This window comes from Pongo pygmaeus, chromosome 2 (assembly GCF_028885625.2).
Source record: "Pongo pygmaeus isolate AG05252 chromosome 2, NHGRI_mPonPyg2-v2.0_pri, whole genome shotgun sequence".
Lineage (NCBI taxonomy): Eukaryota > Metazoa > Chordata > Mammalia > Primates > Hominidae > Pongo > Pongo pygmaeus.
In genome coordinates, this window is record NC_085930.1 from 84,231,746 (window position 1) to 84,252,186 (window position 20,441).

A 20,441-nucleotide genomic window follows, 5' to 3' on the forward strand; every position below is an offset into this window, starting at 1 on the left:
CATTTGCAAATTATTTTCGTGTTTGTGTAATTTTACTTGCCTTTTTGTTGACTCAGAAATGATTATACAGTTTTTGGTGCATTACTCAGTTCTAATATCCTTAACACTACTGTCATTGGACTCAGGAAGTGTTAAGCATTTTTAGAGAAAATCTGTTTTTACCAAGTCTGCTCATATATATCAGACAGCCCAAGATGGCTTGATAGGGGATCAGCAGGGGCATAACATACAGGAAATTAGGAGCTATTTAAAGATCCCTATTGTGTGTTTGTGTATGCGTGTGCATATATGAGCTCATGGTGGAAAATTTATAATAAAGAGATAAATAAGTAGGAAATAAATTAGCCATAATTCCACCATCCAGAGATAGCAGCTCTTAACATTTTGGCATATTTTCCCCATTTTTCTCTGTCCATTTAACATGGTTATAATGATATTGTACATACAGTTTTGTATCTTATATTGTATATGAAATTCTACATCTCCATTTTTTAAAAGACTTAACATCATAGCATAACCATGTTCCCATGTGTTTTAAAACTCTTTAAACCTTATTTTATATGACCAATATGATATTCCACTCAAATATACCCTACTTAGCAGCTCCTCATTTTTTGAAGTATTTTTGGAAAGGCTTTTAGATTTTTCTTTTTTTTATTAAAGTACTGCAGCTGTTTTTTTTTTTTTCTTCCCAAGACGGAGCCTTGTTCTGTTGCCCAGGTTGGAGTGCAGCGACACGATCTCGGCTCACTGCAACCTCTGCCACCCAGGTTCAAGTGATTCTCCTGCCTCATTCTCCCAAGTAGCTAAGATTACAGGCACATACCACCACGTCTGGCTAATTTTTGTGTTTTTAATAGAGACAGGGTTTTGCCATGTTGGCCAGGCTGGTCTTGAACTCCTGACCTCATGATCCGCCCGCCTCAGCCTCCCAAAGTGCTGGGATTACAGGTGTGAGCCACGACGCCCAGCCCAGTATTGCAGCTGTTAACATCTTTGTCCAAAATATTTGTCTGAATCCCAGATTATTTTCCTAGGATACATTCCAATAAGTAGAGTTAATGGATTAAATTGAAAAGTGTATTTTTTTAAGCTCTTGCCTTCCAGAAAGATTTGCCACTTTGCCCTTCCAGCCACAGAGATACAGAAGTACTTATTTCCATCCATTTGTTTATTTAGGATTCTTTTTAGGATACAGTCTGATCAGTTTAACCTATTAACAAGGCAAGGATAATAACAATCATTCATAAAGCTTTAGAAATTTGCTCTAAAATTCTGTAAATTGTTTTTATGAAATCATGATTTTTAAAATAAGAAATTAGGTTTTAAGATAAAGATGAAAAACTAGATTTTTCCATTAAGCCAAAGATTCGAAATGCATAGCAATGTATTAATGTTTTGTTGTTTTTTAAAATAAAGTGTATATTATTTAAAGATCCTTTGCCCTAGAGTATCCAGGTCTTAAAATTATAGAAAGGTACTAATTTTTACCAATAAAATTTTTTTCTAGTACAATTGACATAATTGTCATTAGCATAAACTTTCCAAAGTAGAAATGTTGAAGCTACCTAGTATATAATACAGTCAAATTCTTGGCTCTACTGCTGCAAACTGTATTTTCAAATAACTTTTCTTTCACCTCCTATTTTCCATTCCCTTTCTCCTTTCCTATCTAACTCTATTACTAGGCAAAACCAAGGGCTTCTATCCCCAAGAATGGTTGTGTCTCCAGAAATGAGATCAGTTGTAAATTCTCTTTTGCTAAGTGTAGCCAGCTGTAGTAAGTACAGTACCTCCAATCTGTGTGTTGCTTCTTGCATAGCAGGAGTTTTGCTTGCACTGACTGATGTGTGAAATTATGAAATCTGGCTTTGTTTTTTATGTTACATGAAAACACTAAAAACTTTTATTTCCAAAGCTCTTCTTCCAAAGACTTTAAAAAAAAAATCACCTTTACTAAAATACTTTGGAATGTAAAATAAAAAAGAAATCAACTAACTATCTAATCTCTCTTAACCTACCGTTACAATAATGCAGTTTTGCTTATCGGAATGGTTTGTATGATAAGATGCTCTCATTTGGAATTGCCATCTAAATATGCGTATGATTTTTAAATGTGATGCTGTTTCCTGGGTCACTTCCAATTTATGCCTGACCCATAAACCCTAGGGATATCATATATGTCCCTATGTGCCCCTGCCACCTTCTAAATATATTATTTTGTCCCTGAGGAAAACATCTAGCATATTCCCTTAATTTGAAGAATACTTAAAATGTGATTGTCACAATATACTTATTAAAAAGTTAAAAATATAGCTGTCACACAAATAAAAATGGACATGGGCCAAAGATTTGTTTAACTCATTAAAAAGTGAACTAGCAGGATGGTAAAGCTAGTTCAAAGACACTTCGAGACACTGAAAAAGAGAATGTTGGAAAACACTACTAAATTAGATACAAAACCAGTTAATGTCCTATAGGTCAATAAAACTGTAACCATAATCTTTTTTACTAGACAAGTTATTTGTATTTCTTTGAGACAAAAATCTACAAGTTAACATGTAACTTAATACAGTCTGGGTCCTAATCAATGGTAAACACAAGTTAAACAAAGGTATATCTTTCCAGAGAATTAAATAATGCTTTTTATGGGCCTGTTAAACAATGCTCCAGTATGACATTGAAAGAACATGCAGTCATCCTTCTCCTTTCCCTTATCTCTACATTTTGGGAAATTTTTCTTAACAGTGCTTCCTACTAACTTCTTTAAATGTAGTAGTCTTTGTGCTGTGGGGACAAAAATATGGCCACAAGTAGTAACTTTTCTGGTTTTCTTTAATAGACAGTACACGGAAATCAATCAACTGGATGGTACAGATGGAAACCGGCTGGAAGACAACCTGGAAAGCAGTGAGCAGAGACTCTTTTGGCATGAAGATTCAAAGCCTGGAACATTAGTCTGAACTGCAGTTGGACCTCCTGACCAAGCACTGCGTTCTCACACTAGTGTGCCTTGCAAATTGTATTCGTCTTCCGAGAGGATGTTCGTTTTAGAAACCTAAATACATCAAAGGTTGAAGAGAAGACTTAGTTGCCCTGGAAGTGAATCAGTGAATCACACACCAAGCCCCACAAAGCCCCTAAAGGAGGATTTGGCCTTTCAAACTCTAGGCAGTAACGTAACTGTAGGGTCTGCCCACATGTTGAAGTACTGCCAAGAGAGGACTCAGTATGAAGCCTTCATCAATAGCAAGCACTTTTTAAGGGAGTAAAAGTTGTTAAAGGCAAACCTCAAAAACATGAAAGGTCATTCAGGATGTCCCATGGCAATAAGGACAGGGGAAATCTCAGAGCACAATTCAACAGGATGAGAGAAGGGGAACCAGAAGCTCCGGAATCATTGCTCACTTCAGAGTTTGAATTTGTGAGCTGACAAAGAGTAACATGCTCTTTCTACACAGACATGGACAATTTAGACAGTATTGGAAAATTACTTGAAGCTGGATTTTCATGAAGTTCTGAATGAGTGTAAATGTTTTTTAGGATACTATAAAGCGTGATGTTTTTCATAAGCACCATAAAATAGGTTCTGGAAAAACTGATTACCGTAGCATCCTGTAATATAACTTATGGTAGCAGATTGGGGAAAATGAAGCAGCCCACTGAATAATTGACAAAGTCTGCTTGGAGAATGTTCTAAGGTACAATATCATGGAGCTTCTTTTTCCTTTCTCCACTAATTGCATGATGAGCTATTGTTCTGGCTGGTAATTCTCCAACTCGGCTGTCATTTGAAGTGGCAGACTTAATATGGAAAGTTTTTATAATCATGAGTTTGAAAAAGCATTTTAAGATGATACAGAAAGCATCCAAAACAACAGGAAAAAAAAAAGCCACGTCATTTTAGATGAATTGCGTGCCTTAAAATGGTGAACGTTAGAAAATTAAACAAGTCTGGATTCCACAAGTAGTTCCAAGTCACCAAGTGACAAAAACAAGGTTAACATTAAAAAAGAAAAACAACAACAACAACAACAAAAAAACTCCAAGCTGCAGTGGATTTAATTATGAGGCTAAAACTACCTCATACTTTCCTTGGAAGAACTAATTAGCTATGGTTTATTGTAGGGTTTTGTTTGTTTTTTAAAGCAAATGATTTCCATATTCCAGATTGATCTTTTTTTGTCATCTTTGCTTCAAAATTCCATAAAAGGTGCTCCTTTCCCCACCTCTTTTATACAAGTTTCTTGTTCATATTGTGAATAGAAAAGTTTCTGAACAACTTTTTTGGAACATTTTCTATCTCTATTCCAAAGCATGTAATATATACATAAAAACAATTTGTTAAACTGGTCCTTAGTCATTTGTATAATTAGAAATGAAGTTTGGGAAAAATTTTTGGAAAAAAGACAAGCAAAAAAAAATAACTTATTCCTTTTTTGCATATTTGTATAGCCTTCTAGAATCAGAAATAACCCTTTGCATATTCTTTTATTGTTCTGACTTTTCAAGACCTATTATTTTTTTACATAGGTCAATAAACAAAAGGTGTGCTACTGAAAATGTTTACGTTTTCTTCCATTTATGTCAGGGGTTCATGTGAAGCAGGTCGCAGTGCTCTACTTCAAGTAATCATATTGGGCAAGGTTTTGGATTTTTATTTATAGTATTACCGTATTTTATTCTGGGATGTACATTTTTAAATATTTACATTTGAAAACATGGTTCATCTTTTTATTGACGGCATATTCTACTTGAATTGGCAGTTTTTTCTTAATAGTACATTAAAAATAATGCTGTGTCTTACAATAAATTTGCCTTAGAATTGATGAAATACGGTAGTTTGTCTCACTGAGGATGACTGATGAGAACTTTTAGGTTTTTTAATCTTGGGAATGTTGTTTATTTGTAGCAAGTAATTTATACTAATTTCACAGACTGGCAAACAGGCCTTCTAAATTCAAGAAATTAGTTCTCTGACATCCTTTAATCCTACATAATGTAGAGAAGGGAGTGGAAATGAAATATATTTCCATACATGTATCTTGCATAAAATAATATTTTTCTGTTCCAGAAATGGTATGGTTACACTTGCAAGTATGCCTTGAAAGGGAAAATATAACTTGGCTCCCAAAGAGGAAAAGAAGGTATAGAAATGGAAGCTCAGGGCCAGGCATAGTGGCTCACACCTGTAATCCCAGCACTTTGGGAGGCCGAAGTGGGAGGATTGCTTGAGGTCAGGAGTTCAAGACCAGCCTGGGCAACATGGTGAAACCCCGTCTCTATGAAAATACAAAAATTAGCCAGTCATGGTGATGTGTGCCTGTAATCTCAGCTACTTGGGAGGCTGAGTTGGGAGGATGTCTTGAGCCCAGGAGGCGGAGGTTGTAGTGAGCCAGGATCGTGCCACTGCATTCCAACCTAGGCAATAACAGACCTTGTCTCAAAAAAAAAAAAAAAAAAAAAAAGGAAGGAAGAAATGGAAGTTCAGCAATTCTACTGCATGGATTTCTTCGTCTCTTTTGAAAAACATTTCTCAACCACATTGGTATTAAACCAATTAAACTACGTTATTTATTAAAAGCCAAAAGTGACAAAGGTACATTATTCAACATGTACGTTTCCTCTTTTTTATTACAAAATACCATGGTTAAATGCAAAACCAAAATAGTACATAACAAAAACATAATCGTGCCCATTAGCCTAACACTCTCAGCTATAATAGTTAATTTATTGTATATTTGTTTGGATTTTTTTCTATGCATATAGTAATTTTTTAAAAGTCCAGCATATTACAAGTACAGTTTTACAACTTAGTTTTTTTTTTGTTTGTTTTGTTTTTTGCCTAATATATCTTGGGCCTCTGTATCAAGACATACTGATCTACCTCATAAAGATGTATGTTTAACAAGGTGGATTTTTAAAATTGCCTCACCCTACTTGATGTTTATCTTTTTCTATATTTGAGAAAATTTTTCAAAATTCTTTCTTGTACTCACAAAAGCTTAAATATGATAAGAAATAAAGATTCCAGAATTGTTTTGAACTATTAGTTTGGTCTGTTCTTAGGAACAAAGGCTCAGACTAAAGAGTTTCTACAAAGGTGAGTCCCTAAAGAGCTTCCAGAACTGGAAGAATGACTTTCTTCAGTACAATCGGCAAGTTTAGATTATTTTCTAGAGTAGTGCTTCTCGAACTATCAGTAGTGAAAGACCAATTTTTAAAGATTCCAGTCCATTGTGTACCTATAGTTTTATAAAGTAAAATAAAAGCAAATTACTAGAGGAGAAAAGCTAATTCAGAAAAAAATTGCTAGATTATTGAAAAAACATAAGAAAATACACATCCCTATGTATTATTAGATTCAGCAGACATAAAACTACTCTGTCAAGTTGGAATCAAAGTTTCTAAACACCAACTCTCAATTTCTTTATTTACCTTGCACCACGTTACAGATCACCCTTTAGTAAGTGCTGACTTGGAGTTATATGTCAAGGGAGGTGCTTCATCCATGCTTATCAAGACAAGACAAACAATAGTTGTCTCCTGTTATGTCACAGGGCATGAAGATGCAGTCCATTTCCAAAGAGAAAATCTTTTGACATGTACACAAAGCCCAGAAGGTAATGAAAAGCTTCACTCCTTTTTCAGTTCAAAAGTTTAGCGAGCCTCTTACGTCCTGTTTCTCTCTTCTTTTTTTTTTTTTTTTTTTTGAGATGGAGTCTCACTCTGTGGCCCAGGCTGGAGTGCAGTGGCACGATCTCAGCTCACTACAACCTCTGCCTCCCAGGTTCAAGCAATTCTCCTGCCTCAGCCTCCCTAGTAGTTGAGATTACAGGTGTGCACCACCATACACGGCTAATTTTTGTATTTTTAGTAGAGATGGGTTTCACCACGTTGGCCATGCTGGTGTCGAACTCCTGACCTCAAGTGATCTGCCCTCCTTGGCTTCCCAGAGTGCTGGTATTACATGTGTGAGCCACCATGCCCAGCCTGTTTCTCTCTTTTCATATGCCCCTCCTCTGGACTTCCCTGGGTCTTTTCTACTACTCTGTATCCCTTCCACCCCCATCCTTCTGCCACTTTGGAGTAGAAAAAAGAAAGTATGTCCTGCTGCAAAAACAAGTTGGATTTTGTTGAATTCTAGTTCAATGTGCTCCAGGCTGGTGTGCAAAAGTGCTTTATATGTATTTTCTCATTTAATCCCCACAACAGCCTAATGGGGTGTATAGTGCTAGATAATCTCCATTTTACAGAGAAAGAATCTGAGAATTAGAAAGGTCATGTAATTTACCACTATTAGGAGAAAAGCAGGAAATAAATCCTAGTTGGCAAACTCCAAATACTAAACTATGAATTCCTCATTCCATGAATGCTATCCAGGAACAACTTCTCCATAGGAAGAGTGAAAGTAGCAAACTAACTTTTTAAATGGATTAATGAAAATTGAATATATATGCTAAGCCCAGTTCTTCTTGCTCGTTACTTCTTAAAGATAATAGTCCTAATTTTCTTTCATTTACTAGTGGCAGAAGGGCTGAATCAGGTCTAAATCCAAGCACAAGTCAAAATAACCCTTACCTAGGAAACTACCCAGTTTCAGGTGGTGCCCACTGGGCTGAATTATTGATTGCTAGTGGATCAAGTACATTATTTATTTCTAGTGGATCAAGTACATTTCTTAAATTGTTTTCTAGTCAATAAAATGTCTTACACTAGTGAATATACTTGTTAAAATCACAGATAACCATAATGAACTAAATATTGATCAATGGCACTGTAAGCATCTATTGATCCTTCCCCATTTTGAATTGTTTAGGGGCAGTGTGATAATGTGAATTATGAAATGCTCTTCTAGAATGCCCTTGAGAAGCCCTTTCAAAATTCAGCCCTATCAGATGTATGGACCTGTGGGCTTCACCTTTATTCTCTTTGGAAAGAGTGCATCTGAGATTAATCTCAGATTGGAATCTGAGCCCACCATCAGAGTGTCGTTATACCACTGTCATCCTTTTCTGCCTTTGATGATTCAGGGAGAATCTGTCACCTCTGCAAAAGAAAATAAGAAGTGTGCAAAAGATCCATTTTGGCAATACTTACCTGATTGCTCTTCTTAACATTAAACACACACACAAACACATTCTATTTCCTTTTGCTTTTGAATATCAGAAGCCTTGGCAAGAATGGTGTACTGGGACTAGGAGGGGGATGGGAGTTCACCTAACTTCTGAGTTTCATATAATTTTCTCTTCTTGAATGGTTATAACATTCATGTGAAGTACCCAAGGTTTAAAAGATCTGTGATTTTTCAACTGGGACTGTACCACACCCTATGGGGCATCTGGAGATATGTTTTGGCTTCTCCTAATGATTTGAAGGGAACCAGGATCATTAAATATATTGCACCTAGGTGTGGTGGCTCATGCCTGTAATCCCAGCACTTTGGGAGGCCAAGGCAGGTGGATCACTTGAGGTCGGGAGTTCAAGACCAGCTTGGCCAACATGGTGAAACCCCATTTCTACTAAGAATACAAAAATTAGCCAGGCACGGTGGCATGCGCCTATAATCCCAGCTACTTGGGAGGCTGAGGCAGGAGACTCACTTGAACCCAGGAGGCAGAGGTTGTGGTGAGCCGAGATTATGCCACTGCACTCCAGCCTGGACGACAGAGCGAGACTGTCTCAAAAGAAAAAAAAAAGAAAAACCATGTGTCCAACAAATATTAGGATGCCAACTATGTGGCAGTCAGTCACTCCTAGTCAGTGGGGATACGATGGGCCCTGCTTTCCTGAAGCTTACAGGCCAATAGGGGAGAAAAAGAAGTAACCTCTCTCAGTAAGTTAACATGACAATCCTATGAAAGCCAAGGGTGGTGAGAGGGGTGGGAGCTATAGCTGAGATTGGAGGGACACAATGGGCCCCTTTGGAAAGGTGATGCTTAAGCTTAGACTTGAGGATTGGTAAGAGAAGATACAATTAAGCAAAAAGAACAGAAGCTCTCTAGGGTTTAAGAGAATGACATATAACATTCGCCAAGGCTGTAAAGCCAGGAGAAGCTTGGCTAGTTTTAGAAACTAAAAGAATGTGAAGACAGATTATGCCAGGATTCAAGAAATCTATCAAGGTAAGAAGAAAGAAAGCGGCCATTTTTTACCTCTCACCATAAACAGTGGGTTACAGGCATACATTACCCATCTAATTCTCCGTACAACTGTGCAAGAAAAATGGTCTTATCCCCGGATGAGGATATAAAAAGGGAGGTTCAGAAAGTTTAATATTCCTTTGGTTACATGGCCAAACAGTAAGTAAGTGGTAAAGCTAAAATTCAAACCTACGTCTGTTTGGCTCCACATCTCATGTTATTTTATTATTTTATTATTATTATTTTTTTTTTTTTGAGACAGAGTCTTGCTCTGTTGCCCAGACTGGAGTACAATGGCATGATCTCTGCTCAATGCAACCTCTGCCTCCTGGGTTCAAGCAATTCTCCTGCCTCAGCCTCCCTAGTAGCTGGGATTACAGGCACCCACCACCACGCCCAGCTAATTTTTGTATTTTTAGTAAAGACAGGGTTTCACCATGTTGGCCAGGCTGGTCTCGAACTCCTGAGCTCATGATCCACCCACTTCAGCCTCCCAAAGTGCTGGGATTACAGGCGTGAGCCACCACACCTGGCCATCATATTCTTTATTAACTGTAACATTATAAAAATGCAATTGCTCACCAGGTGCAGTGGCTCATACCTGTAATCCCAGCACTTGGGGAGGCCAACGTAGGAGAATTGCTTGAGCCCAGAAGTTTGAGCCCAGCCTGGACAACAGTGAGACCCCGCCTATATAAAAAAATAAAAAATGAGCCAGGTATGGTGTTGCACACCTGTAGTTTCAGCTGTTTGGGAGGCTGAAGTGGGAGATCATTTGAGCCTAAGAGGTCAGGGATGCAGTAAGCCATGATCATGCGACTGCACTCCAGCCTGAGTGACAGAACAAATTCCCATCTCAAAAACAAAACTAAACAAAAAAGCAATTGGCCAATAACTACCTCTCTTAAATAGAAATCAATGAAAATGAAAAGGGAAGGGAAGAAGCAACCAAAGTAGGCCTGTGGAGGAAGAAAGAGGGAAAGTCAAAGGGAAGGTTGGAAATCAGATCAGCAGGGTGAAAATAACCAGGAGGAGAAAAAAACAGCCCAGGGCAGCCTGCAGCTGATGGATTTTCAAGGTGTGCATATTGCAACACTCCTGATCAGGGCATGGCTTGAAGATATTCCTGATGTGGGGCCCATTAACACTAACTGGGCTGGAATTACCTGTGCAGACAGGCTAGAGGAAAGGAGCAGTGGTGTTTGTTTAAGAAATGTACTTGGAAGACATGAGATGTAGTTAACTAGACGAACATCATAGCAGCTGCCCTCTTCTTCCCAACACACACACATAACTTCACCAGAGAAACCATTCTCTATGTGACCCCATCATTTTCAGAAGAAAATTGCTTCATAAGAAGATCAGGGCTGGGTACAGTTGCCCAAGCCTGTAATTCCAGCACTTTGGGAGGCCAAGGCAGGATCTCTTGAGGCCAGGAGTTTGAGACCAGCCTGGGCACTATAGCAAGATCCTGTCTCTACAAAATAATAAAAAGGAGTTGGGTGTGGTGGCATGCCCCTGTAGTCCAAACTACTCTGGAGGCTGAGATGGGAGGACCACTGGAGCCCAGGGGTTCAAGGTTACAGTGAGCTATGATCACACCACTGCACTTCAGCCTCAGTGACAAAGTAAAACCCTGTCTCTAAAAAGAAAAAAGGAAAGATTAAGGATTGGAAAGCAATGATGAGAAATATCTCATCAAGAATACTGACAGTCCAAGACTGGGAAGGGCATTTCCAGTAGCCCTTCAATTATGATGGAAGAAGCCTTTCAGGGATCTGATAGTGGGTGTCTAAGCAGACATCCCCATCTTTATAAAGTAGTGGTTAAATGTGTAGGCTTTGAAGTCATGCAGACCTGGAGACAGACAGCTGTGCTTGGAATATTTCCTGGCCTTTCTACTGGCTGCTTATATGAACTATGGGAAGTTTCCTGACCTCGCTGGGCCTCAGTTTCCTCTCTAGTACATATCTCACAAGGATATTGTGTGGGCTGAACAAGATAATGCATGTAACCAGGTCAGCATAACATCAAGTCTCTAGAAGGTATTTCATGATATAAACTATTTCCTGAGGGAGAAAATGCAGAAGATATTGAATATTAAGATAATGTTTGGAGGATTTGCACTGCCTTAGTTTAGCCACTGAAATGACAACACTAAACTAACTCATCATTGTTGAGGGCTGATTCATGTCTCAGGCACTGTTGTAGGTACTGGGAACACTTTTTTTCTTATTTATTTCTTTAGTTTTATTTTATTTTTATTTATTTATTTTTTGAGACGGAGGCTTGCTCTGTTGCCCAGGCTGAGTGCAGTGGCACAATCTCGGCTCACTGCAACCTCTGCCTCCTGGGTTCGAGTGATACTCCCACTTCAGCCTCCCGAGTAGCTGGGATTACATACATGCACCACCACACCTGGATAATTTTTGTATTTTTAGTAGTGACGGGGTCTCATCATGTTGGCCAGGCTTGTCTTGAACTCCTGACCTCAAGTGATCCTCCCACCTTGGCCTCCCAAAGTGCTGTGATTACAGGCGTGAGCCACCATGCCCAGCCACTTTTTCCTTGTTTAATCCTCACAGCAAGTTTGTAATTATTAATTCCAAACAGAAGCTCAAGAAGGTTAAGTTGCATAGCTAGAAGATACACAGGCCTGGATTCCAATTCACAAATGTATAAGACAGAAATTTGTAAAGCATGAATTTGTTCTACTCTGGAGTCCATTTGGCAGGGAGGTTTCACACAGGTCTAACCTGAGGAATCAAACTGATTAAGGCACTTTCCTAACAGTTCAGCTACAGCTCTTCTGCATAGTCAGGACTAGGACAAGCACTTGAGGCTTGTCCTAGGACAGCCCTGCTGCTGGCTCAAAGACAGATCCCTACCTTTTCTATGTTCATATGAATGCAAACAAGCCAGCGAGTAGGATGGTCAGATTTAACAAATGCAAATACAGGAGGCCAGTTAAATTTGAAAAATAGCTCTAACCACCAAATTTTTGTAACTTAATTTTTTAAAAAGCTGAATATAGAACATTTAAGGCATCCTGGAAAAAAAATCCATACAGGACACCAAACAAAATCATTAAAACAGGACATGTCCTGTAGATTCAAGACACCCAGGAAACCTACTTGCCAGGCCCCTGCTCAGGAGTAAGTAGGACAGTAGTAGATGTTTGAGAAACCCCAAACCCTTGGAGATTGTGGGCTGAGCAAATGGGTGTCATATCCTTCCCATCCACAGAGAAGCTGGCCCTGCTTGATCCCAGAGCTTTCTTCAGACTGAAAACCTTCTAGGACAGGCCCAGTTTGGTCTGTAATCATGCACAGAATATATAGAAACTCCCCTGGAAGAGTTTGAGAAAACTCAAACTCTTGAGAAAACCTGAGAAACCTGAAAAACTCCTGAGAAAACATTTTCTTTCTTCTTTTTATTTATTTAGAAATCTGTTACAATTTTGGCTAAGTGGGCACAGTTTTAAAGGTTCTTAAAACAAACATTTGGGTTCCATCACATCTACATAACATTGGTCAAGAATCCATCCATCCATCAAATCTATTTGCAGCCAATCAAAATCTCAGTCCTTTAGAACTGTATTAAAATCCAGCGATCAACCTGTAGCCAAGGAGCTGAATATTCATAGAGAAAGTCACATAAGCAAGCGGATTTATTTTATTTTAGAGTCATGATCACCATCTCACACACGGACACTCAACGCTGCTGTATTTCTCATAAGTGTGCACTTCCATGTCACACAACTATTTGAGAAACCCTTTTCTAAAAGTTTTTCTCCGGCCTAGAATTCTGGAGCTTGGTCAATGAGGACACCTAGAGGCCTGTCTGGGTTAATGCAGGCAGGAGTTGCTGAGTCTGAATTCATACTTTAGTTCAACATGAGGTGTACAAACAAGTTTCAGTAGCCCTGCAGAAAAAAACAAACAAAACTTAACTTCTAACGCCCAACAACTCCATTTACTAGCTATGTCTTCTCGGGGAAGTAGCTTAAATTTTTAAAAACGTCACTTTCTATAAAATGGAAATAATTGTAACAATCTCATAGAATTTTAAGGATTCAATAAAATGATGTACTTCAGGAGCTTAGCACTGTGCCTGGGACAAAGTGAGCCCTTATAAATGTTTGTTGTCCTTATTGTTTCTAATGGGATACTACAAGGAAAGGGATTATAAGAGGGTTAACAACATTTAACATTGTTTCATTTAAATATTAAATTAAATACAAACATTAAATATTAATAATATTTAACAGTCATTGAGTGCCAAGGCCAGGCTTAGGGTTAAATGAGTGAGGTACCTGCTCAAGTGCAAATTTTAAGAGTGCACCCAAAAACGTGGTTGACCAGATAAATAATATTTCAATGCTGTCTTTTGAAAAAATCCAACTTCATGCAATTTTTTCCCATGATTAAAAAAATGTCAACCCAGCACAGTAGCTCACACCTGTAATCCCAGCACTTTGGGAGGCCGAGGTGAGTGAATTTCTTGAGTCTAGGAGTTTGAGATCAGCCTGGGCAACATGGTGAAACCCCGTCTCTACAAAGAAACACAAAATTTAGCTGGGTGTGGTGATGTGCGCGTATGATCCCAGCTACTCAGGATGCTGGGGGAGGATCACTTGAGCCTGGGAGCTTGAGGCTGTAGTCAGCCGAAATCGTGCCACTGCACTCCAGCCTGGGTGATAGAGCCAGACCTTGTCTCAAAAATAAATAAAATTGAAAAAAGTCAAAATTTTATATAAATACGAGCTCAGTATTACTGATTTTTCCTTTTGCTTCAGACTCCAATATGACTCAGAACTGCACTGCACTGAGTTAACATTTCATCTTAAATAACCAGAGGAGACATCTTTCTCCCATTTGTAAAATAGACGCCCGTTTTACAGATGGGAGGGAGAAAGCAAGCCTGGAGGAACTGCTCAGACACACTGCCCAAGGTCACATAATCAAGTAGAGGGTCAGAAATCAAGCCCAAATCAGAATGATTCTAAAGTTCATTCTTTCCCCTTTCTCTCTCACACATACCTCTCCTTCATCATGTGACTCAGGCTACAGTTTTTCTATTCCAGGGTGTAATTTTACCAGTACTGTAATTAGATTTACCAGGTGAGCAGATAAAAATTTAAAATGCCCAGTTAATGTCAAGCTGTGCTGGCGATGACATTTTCCCTGAATTAAATGATAGAAAGATATCGTCACACTGCATTCTCAATTCCCTTTGTTGTAGAGCATTCTCTGAACCATCAACCGCAAAATCATAGTTGGATCTGATTTTTGACCTGACATAAAATGCTGCCTTTGTGGTTAACAGACTATCTAAAGCTTAACAAAATTACTGAGGTGGAGCTATCAACAAGCCATATATAACAGTGTTTTTCACCATGTTATATATAATAACACAGTGGTCAGTCTGCGTAATCCAGAGATCTAACTGATGAAGATCAGCTTTCCTTCTGTAGTTTAATAAGTTTAGGCATGGGCCGGGTGTGATGGCTCAAGCCTGTAATCCCTGCACTATGGGAGGCCGAGGTGGGCGGATCACCTGAGGTCAGGAGTTCGAGACCAGCCTGACCAACATGGGGAAACCCCATCTGTACAAAAAATACAAAATTAGCAGGACGTGGTGGCGCATGCGTGTAATCCCAGCTACTCGGGAGGCTGAGGCAGGAGATTGCTTAACCCAGGAGGCGGAGGTTGCAGTGAGCGGAGATCGTACCATTGCACTCCAGCCTGGGCAAACAAAAAAATTAGGCATGCTTTCCATGGTGCATCCTACCCTTGTAATAAGATCCAGCTTCAATATCAGGAAGCAGAAGATAGAATGAAGGTTTTCCTCGGAAAAAGCATGGATTCAAATGCATGGCATTCTAGTAATGTTTATTGATAAAGGAGTAAAATGTTCAGGCATTTATGCTTACGTTGCTTCTCCTTTTTCTTCAACCATTGTATCAAGGTTACTTTTTTTTTTCTTTTTTTCTGAGACAAAGTCTGGCTCTGTCGCCCAGGCTGGAGTGGTGCAATGGCACGATCTCGGCTCACTGCAACCTCCACCTCCCAGGTTCAAGCAATTCTCCTGCCTCAGCCTCCCGAGTAGCTGGGATTACACGCATCCGCCACCATGCCCAGCTAATTTTTGTATTTTTAGTAGAGACAGCATTTCACCATTTTGGCCAGGCTGGGCTCAAACTCCTGACCTCAGGTGATCCACCCACCTCGGCCTCCCAAAGTGCTGGGATTAAAGGCGTGAGCCACCCCACCCGGCCAAGGTTACTGTGTTTCAAGATAACTAGATGTAACAAATGAAACATATCTGAGTTACTTCAAAATAGATTGTTTGCTTTAATTCTTAGAAAAATAAAATAAAAAATAAAATTCCCAGTTAAATTTGAGTTTGGGATAGTAGCTGGGACCACAGGCACACATCACCAAATCATTGTTAGGATTCGTAATGTCCCATGCGTGTCTTTATTTTATCTGACAGTCTATCCTCCCCTGCTTCATCACCCAGGCGACCAGACATTTGAATAAACAGAGCTCACGATTTCAAAATGTTATGGATCTACTGGATCAGGCCTGCCATTTCTGTGCTGAGCACAGATCAGAAATAGTAAATGGCTCTAACAGAGTAACAAGGGCCAAAGAAATATTGAAAACTGGCTTGGTGTCTATCTAGGCTTAAAAGCAAAGGGACAGCGTGAGCTTCATTTGGCTTTCCCAAATCCCCTTTCTGGCCTTTGCTGAGATGCTTTGGTATGAGAAATTACAAGCCTGACTTAGAATAAAATACAGAAAATTCTTTAGGTGCACTGTGTTGTTTGGCCTGCAAATGTTATTTGTTATTTTTTAGGATCTCCAGCTCCTGGCAACATAAATTATTTTGTTGGCAGAACAATATTCTGAACCCCAATGATTTGCTTCCATTCATAGAGCAATGAAAATGATTGAGAACGTGTGAAATTCATTCTCTAAAAATACTAGTGATCATGCTGCCTAACTGAAGCTGAAACACTAGCAAGGTTCAACTCCTTGGAGTTCAGTGAATCGAATATATTGTCAGCAATTATTTCTTCTAATAACGTTGCTCCATGCAGATTAAGAGAGGGAAATGTTTCAAGGCTAGCCTGAACTTTAGCTACTATTTAAGAAAAAAATGAGAAATTAGGTTTTTTTTGGGGGGACGAGGGGGTTGTTTGTTTGTTTTTTTGAGACAGAGTCTCACTCCGTTGCCCAAGCTGAGCTGCAGAGGTGTGATCTCGGCTCACTGCAACATCCGCTTCCTAGGTTCAAGCAATTCTCCTGCCTCAGCCTCCTGAGTAGCTGGGATTACAGGTGTGCAACACCACGCCTGGCTAATTTTTGTATTTTTAGTAGAGATGAGGGGTCTCACCATGTTGGTCAGCTGGTCTCAAACTCCTGGCCTCAAGTGATCCACCTGTCTCAGCCTCCCAAAGTGCTGGGATTACAGGTGTGAGCCACCACGTCCGGCCTCAGCTTTTATTTTAGATGCAGAGAGTACATGTGCAAGCTTGTTACATGGGTATATTGTGTGATGCTGAGTTTTGGGGGAAAATTGATCTTGCCACCCAGGTAGTGAGCATAGTATCCAACAGCTATTCAACACTTGCCCCGCTTCCTCCTTCCCTCCTTCCATCCTCTAATAGTCCCCAATATCTATTGTTGCCATCTTTATGGCCATGTGTTCCCAATGTTTAGCTCCCATTTCTAGGTAACAACATGCAGTATTTGGTTTTCCATTCCTGCATTAATTTGCTTAGGATAATGACCTCCAGCTGCATCCATGTTGCTGCAAGGACTTGATTTTGATCATTTTTATGGCTGCATAGTATTCCGTGGTGTATATGTACCACATTTTCTTTACCCAATCCCCTGTTGAAGGGCACCTAGGCTGATTCCATGTCTTTGTTATTGTGAATAGTGCTGCAATGAACAGACAAGTGCGTGTGTCTTTTCTGTAGAGCAATTTATTTTCTTTTGGGTATATACCCAGTAACAGGACTGCTGGATTGAATGGTAAGTCTGTTTTTTTTGAGAATCAATTTCTGATTCATACCCTGCCTATCCATCCAGTGAAACTTTCCTAGCTCCCTCTCAAATAAATACATTCTCCCCAGAGCACAGCCTACCACTTTACATGGTCTACCAATTTCAGGATTTCTGGGATCTGTGTGTGAGTTCCTTTCCTAGTAGACTTCTCTCCTACGCTGCAAGCTCTTAGAAATCAGGGCCCATGTGTTATCTATATATGTGTTCCATAAAGAATTTAAAACCTACTTCCCTTTCCAGCAAGTGCTTATGGAATTGTGTAGTATATACATACTGCGTTAGTCTGCTAGGGCTGTAAACAAAGAACCATAAACTGGGTGACTTAAACAACAGAAATGTATTATCTCACAGTTCTAGGGTCTGAGATCAAAGTATTGGCAGGGTTGGTTCTTCTGAAAACGTGAGGGAGAATCTGCTCTGTGCTTCTCTGTGCCAGCTCCTGGTGTTTTGCTGGCAATCTTTGTTCTTTGGCTTTTGTAGAAGCATCACCCAATCTTTGTCATCATCTTCACATGGTGGTCTCCCTGTGTGGGTCTCAGTGTTCTTTTTTTTTTTTTGTAAAGACACAGCCATATAAAGATACAACCTGGCTCATGCCTGTAATCCCAACACTTTGGGAGGCCAAGGCGGGTGGATCACCTGAGGTCAGGAGATCAAGACAAGCCTGGCCAACATGGAGAAACCTTGTCTCTACTAAAATTACAAAAAATTAGCCAGGAGTGGTGGCATGCATTTGTAGTCCCAGCTACTCAGGAGGCTGAGGCAGGAGAATTGCTTGAACCTAGGAGGCTGAGGTTGCAGTGAGCCAAGATGGTGCCACTGTACTCCAGCCTGGGTGACAGAGCAAGACTCAGTCTCAAAAAAAAAAAAAAAAAAAACCAATTCATTTAGGGCTCATCCTAATGACTTCATTTTAATGTGATTATATCTATAAAAACCTAATTTCCAAATAAGGTCACATTCTGAGATACCGGGGTTAGGAATCCAACAGATCTTTTGGGGGGGACACAAATCAACTATAGTACACACCAAATGAAGAGGAAAAGTTGTCCAAATCTGAAGGCAATTTAGAATTCTGAAATAAAATTATGCACTAACAGACACAGACACAGAGAGAAAATGAGTCATTTGACTATGGATGCAGCTATTGGAGTAACATATCCACAAGCCAAGGATGCAAGAATTGTCAGAAGCCACCGAAAACTAGGAAAGAGGCATGGAGCATGTTTTTCTTTTTAGCTTCTAGAAGGGATCAACCCTGCCCACATCTTGATTTTGAACTTCTGGCCCCAAAATGCTGAGATAATAAATTTATCTTTCATCTCTCTCTCTCTCTATCGAGAGAGACTAACATGTTCTGGTTGTTTTAAAAATCTCTACTCAGCAGAGATTCTTGAGGGGAAGGAGTTGGGGAGGTAAAGTCTTATTCAAAATTACCCTGAATAATGACATTGAAGTAATGATAGCTCTACTAGATCAGGATATTGACTGTTGAGAACAGAGTATTAATCAGATGTTCTCTCTTTTTCTGTTTTCATAATAGCATTTCTCAGGTTTTATTATACTTCTGTAGCCCAGTGTTTGTCAACATGGAGCTCTCCAGTCACTCAGTCACCTGCCCCAGAAATGGCTGTTAAAAATGAAAATTCCTGACCCCTTCCCCAAACCCACAGGATCAGAATTTCTGAGCTAGGAATCCCGGGGCCCTGCACATGAGCAGGTATCTCTGGTGACTCTAATGCATGCCGAGAACTCCTGATGTAGCTCCCTGCTGCTCAGAGTGTGGTACAAGGACCAGCTGCAAGCACCCCCGGGAGCTGCTTAGAAAGGCAGTGTTCCAGGTCCCAGCCAGGACTACCAAATCACAATCTTCACCTGCACAGGATCCTCAGCTGATGCTTAGGTGCATTAAAGTCTGAGAAGCCCTGCTCTAATACCATTCCCTCACGCCACACTGAAGTAGGAGAGTAATTGTTAAGAAGGCACACTCACTCCCCACTCCTGTCTCCACAGAGGGACTGAAGCTAGACCAGTGTATGTTATATCCATCTAAGAAGACTTTTTAAAAACATATTGTAATTGGTCCACCCTACAATGTGCCAACTAAATAAGAATATTCAGGCTAGGTGTGGTAGCTCACACCTGGAATCCCAGAATTCTGGGAGGCTGAGGAGGGAGGATTGCTTGAGGCCAGAACTTTGAGACCAGCCTGGGCAACATGGAGAAACCCTACCTCTGAAAAAAAAAAAAAAATTAGCCTGGCATGGTGGTGCATGCCTGTAGTCCCAGCTACTCCAGAGGCTGAGGTGGGAGGATGGCTTGAGACCAGGAGGTTGAGGCTGTAGTGAGCCATGATTTTGCCACTGCACTCCAGCCTGGGTGACAGAGTGAGACCTTGTCTCAAAACAAATAATAATAATAATACGATATGAGGGTAAACCCAATTATTGATTTTTTTTCTCGTTCCCAGGTGATACTTTAATAATATGCAGCGTGAGGCAGGAGAACCGCAGAGCTCTCTCTGGCCTCTCCCCACCTCTTCCTCTTGTCAGAGAATCCTCTTCTGCCTCTTTCAATCAGCCTGGCTGCAGAGAGGATGCATTTTGGTGAGCTCCCCAGCCCTGGGGTTAACTGAGCTTGGTGGTTCCTACCAACAAGAATGCTGAGAGAGCCCTGCCATGGTCTAGAGCTGCTTGTGAAATTCCAGGTACTGTCAGTGAACCCCAACCCTTCACCTGGGGACCCTGGGAACATGGAGATCCTGACGTACCAGGTCTGGAATACAGACAAGTCCCAGGGCATGCTGGCGAGGAACGGGCTTCTAAACTGTCCCACAGACCTTGCTTTTAGCTTCTTTTCATGCTATATATACTTTGGACTCCTATGTGACATCTCTGTCCTTTTTCTGAAGTTGGGTGGAAAGAGGAGTATTATTTATTGGGGAAACCATAAAATTTCAGTAACCTAACTTGTTCCCACCTTTGTTCACAAATACTAATAAAGTGGCTATATAGTCAATCTAGGGGCCAACTCCAGGTGACACTGATTCCTCTTCCTCTTAGAACTGGCCTCCCACAAATGCAAGGGATCCCACTCTCCTGGCCAAATCTTGAAGTTGGTAGAGCACAGGAGCTCTAGAGTCAGGCCGTGTGGCCAAAGACCAGCTTTTACACTCATTAACCACTGGGCTTCTCTAAACCTCAGTTTTCTCCCCTCA

The 20,441-nt window shown here is 40.1% G+C and overlaps 1 protein-coding gene across 4 annotated transcripts in view; it reads left to right on the forward strand.

The window, feature by feature from the left end:
• Nucleotides 1–6,046, forward strand: part of FRMD4B (FERM domain containing 4B) — a 372,375-nt gene extending 366,329 nt beyond the window's left edge. For 3 of the 4 annotated variants that reach the window (XM_054481543.2, XM_054481542.2, XM_054481544.2), the window contains one exon: nucleotides 2,843–5,961. In XM_054481543.2, coding sequence (XP_054337518.1) covers nucleotides 2,843–2,963 — 121 coding nt within the window. In that variant the 3' untranslated portion in view covers nucleotides 2,964–5,961. Of the gene's footprint in view, nucleotides 1–2,842 lie in introns of all 4 variants that reach the window. The other variant, XM_054481540.2, reaches the window with a different exon arrangement.
• The last annotated feature ends 14,395 nt before the right edge of the window (nucleotides 6,047–20,441 follow it).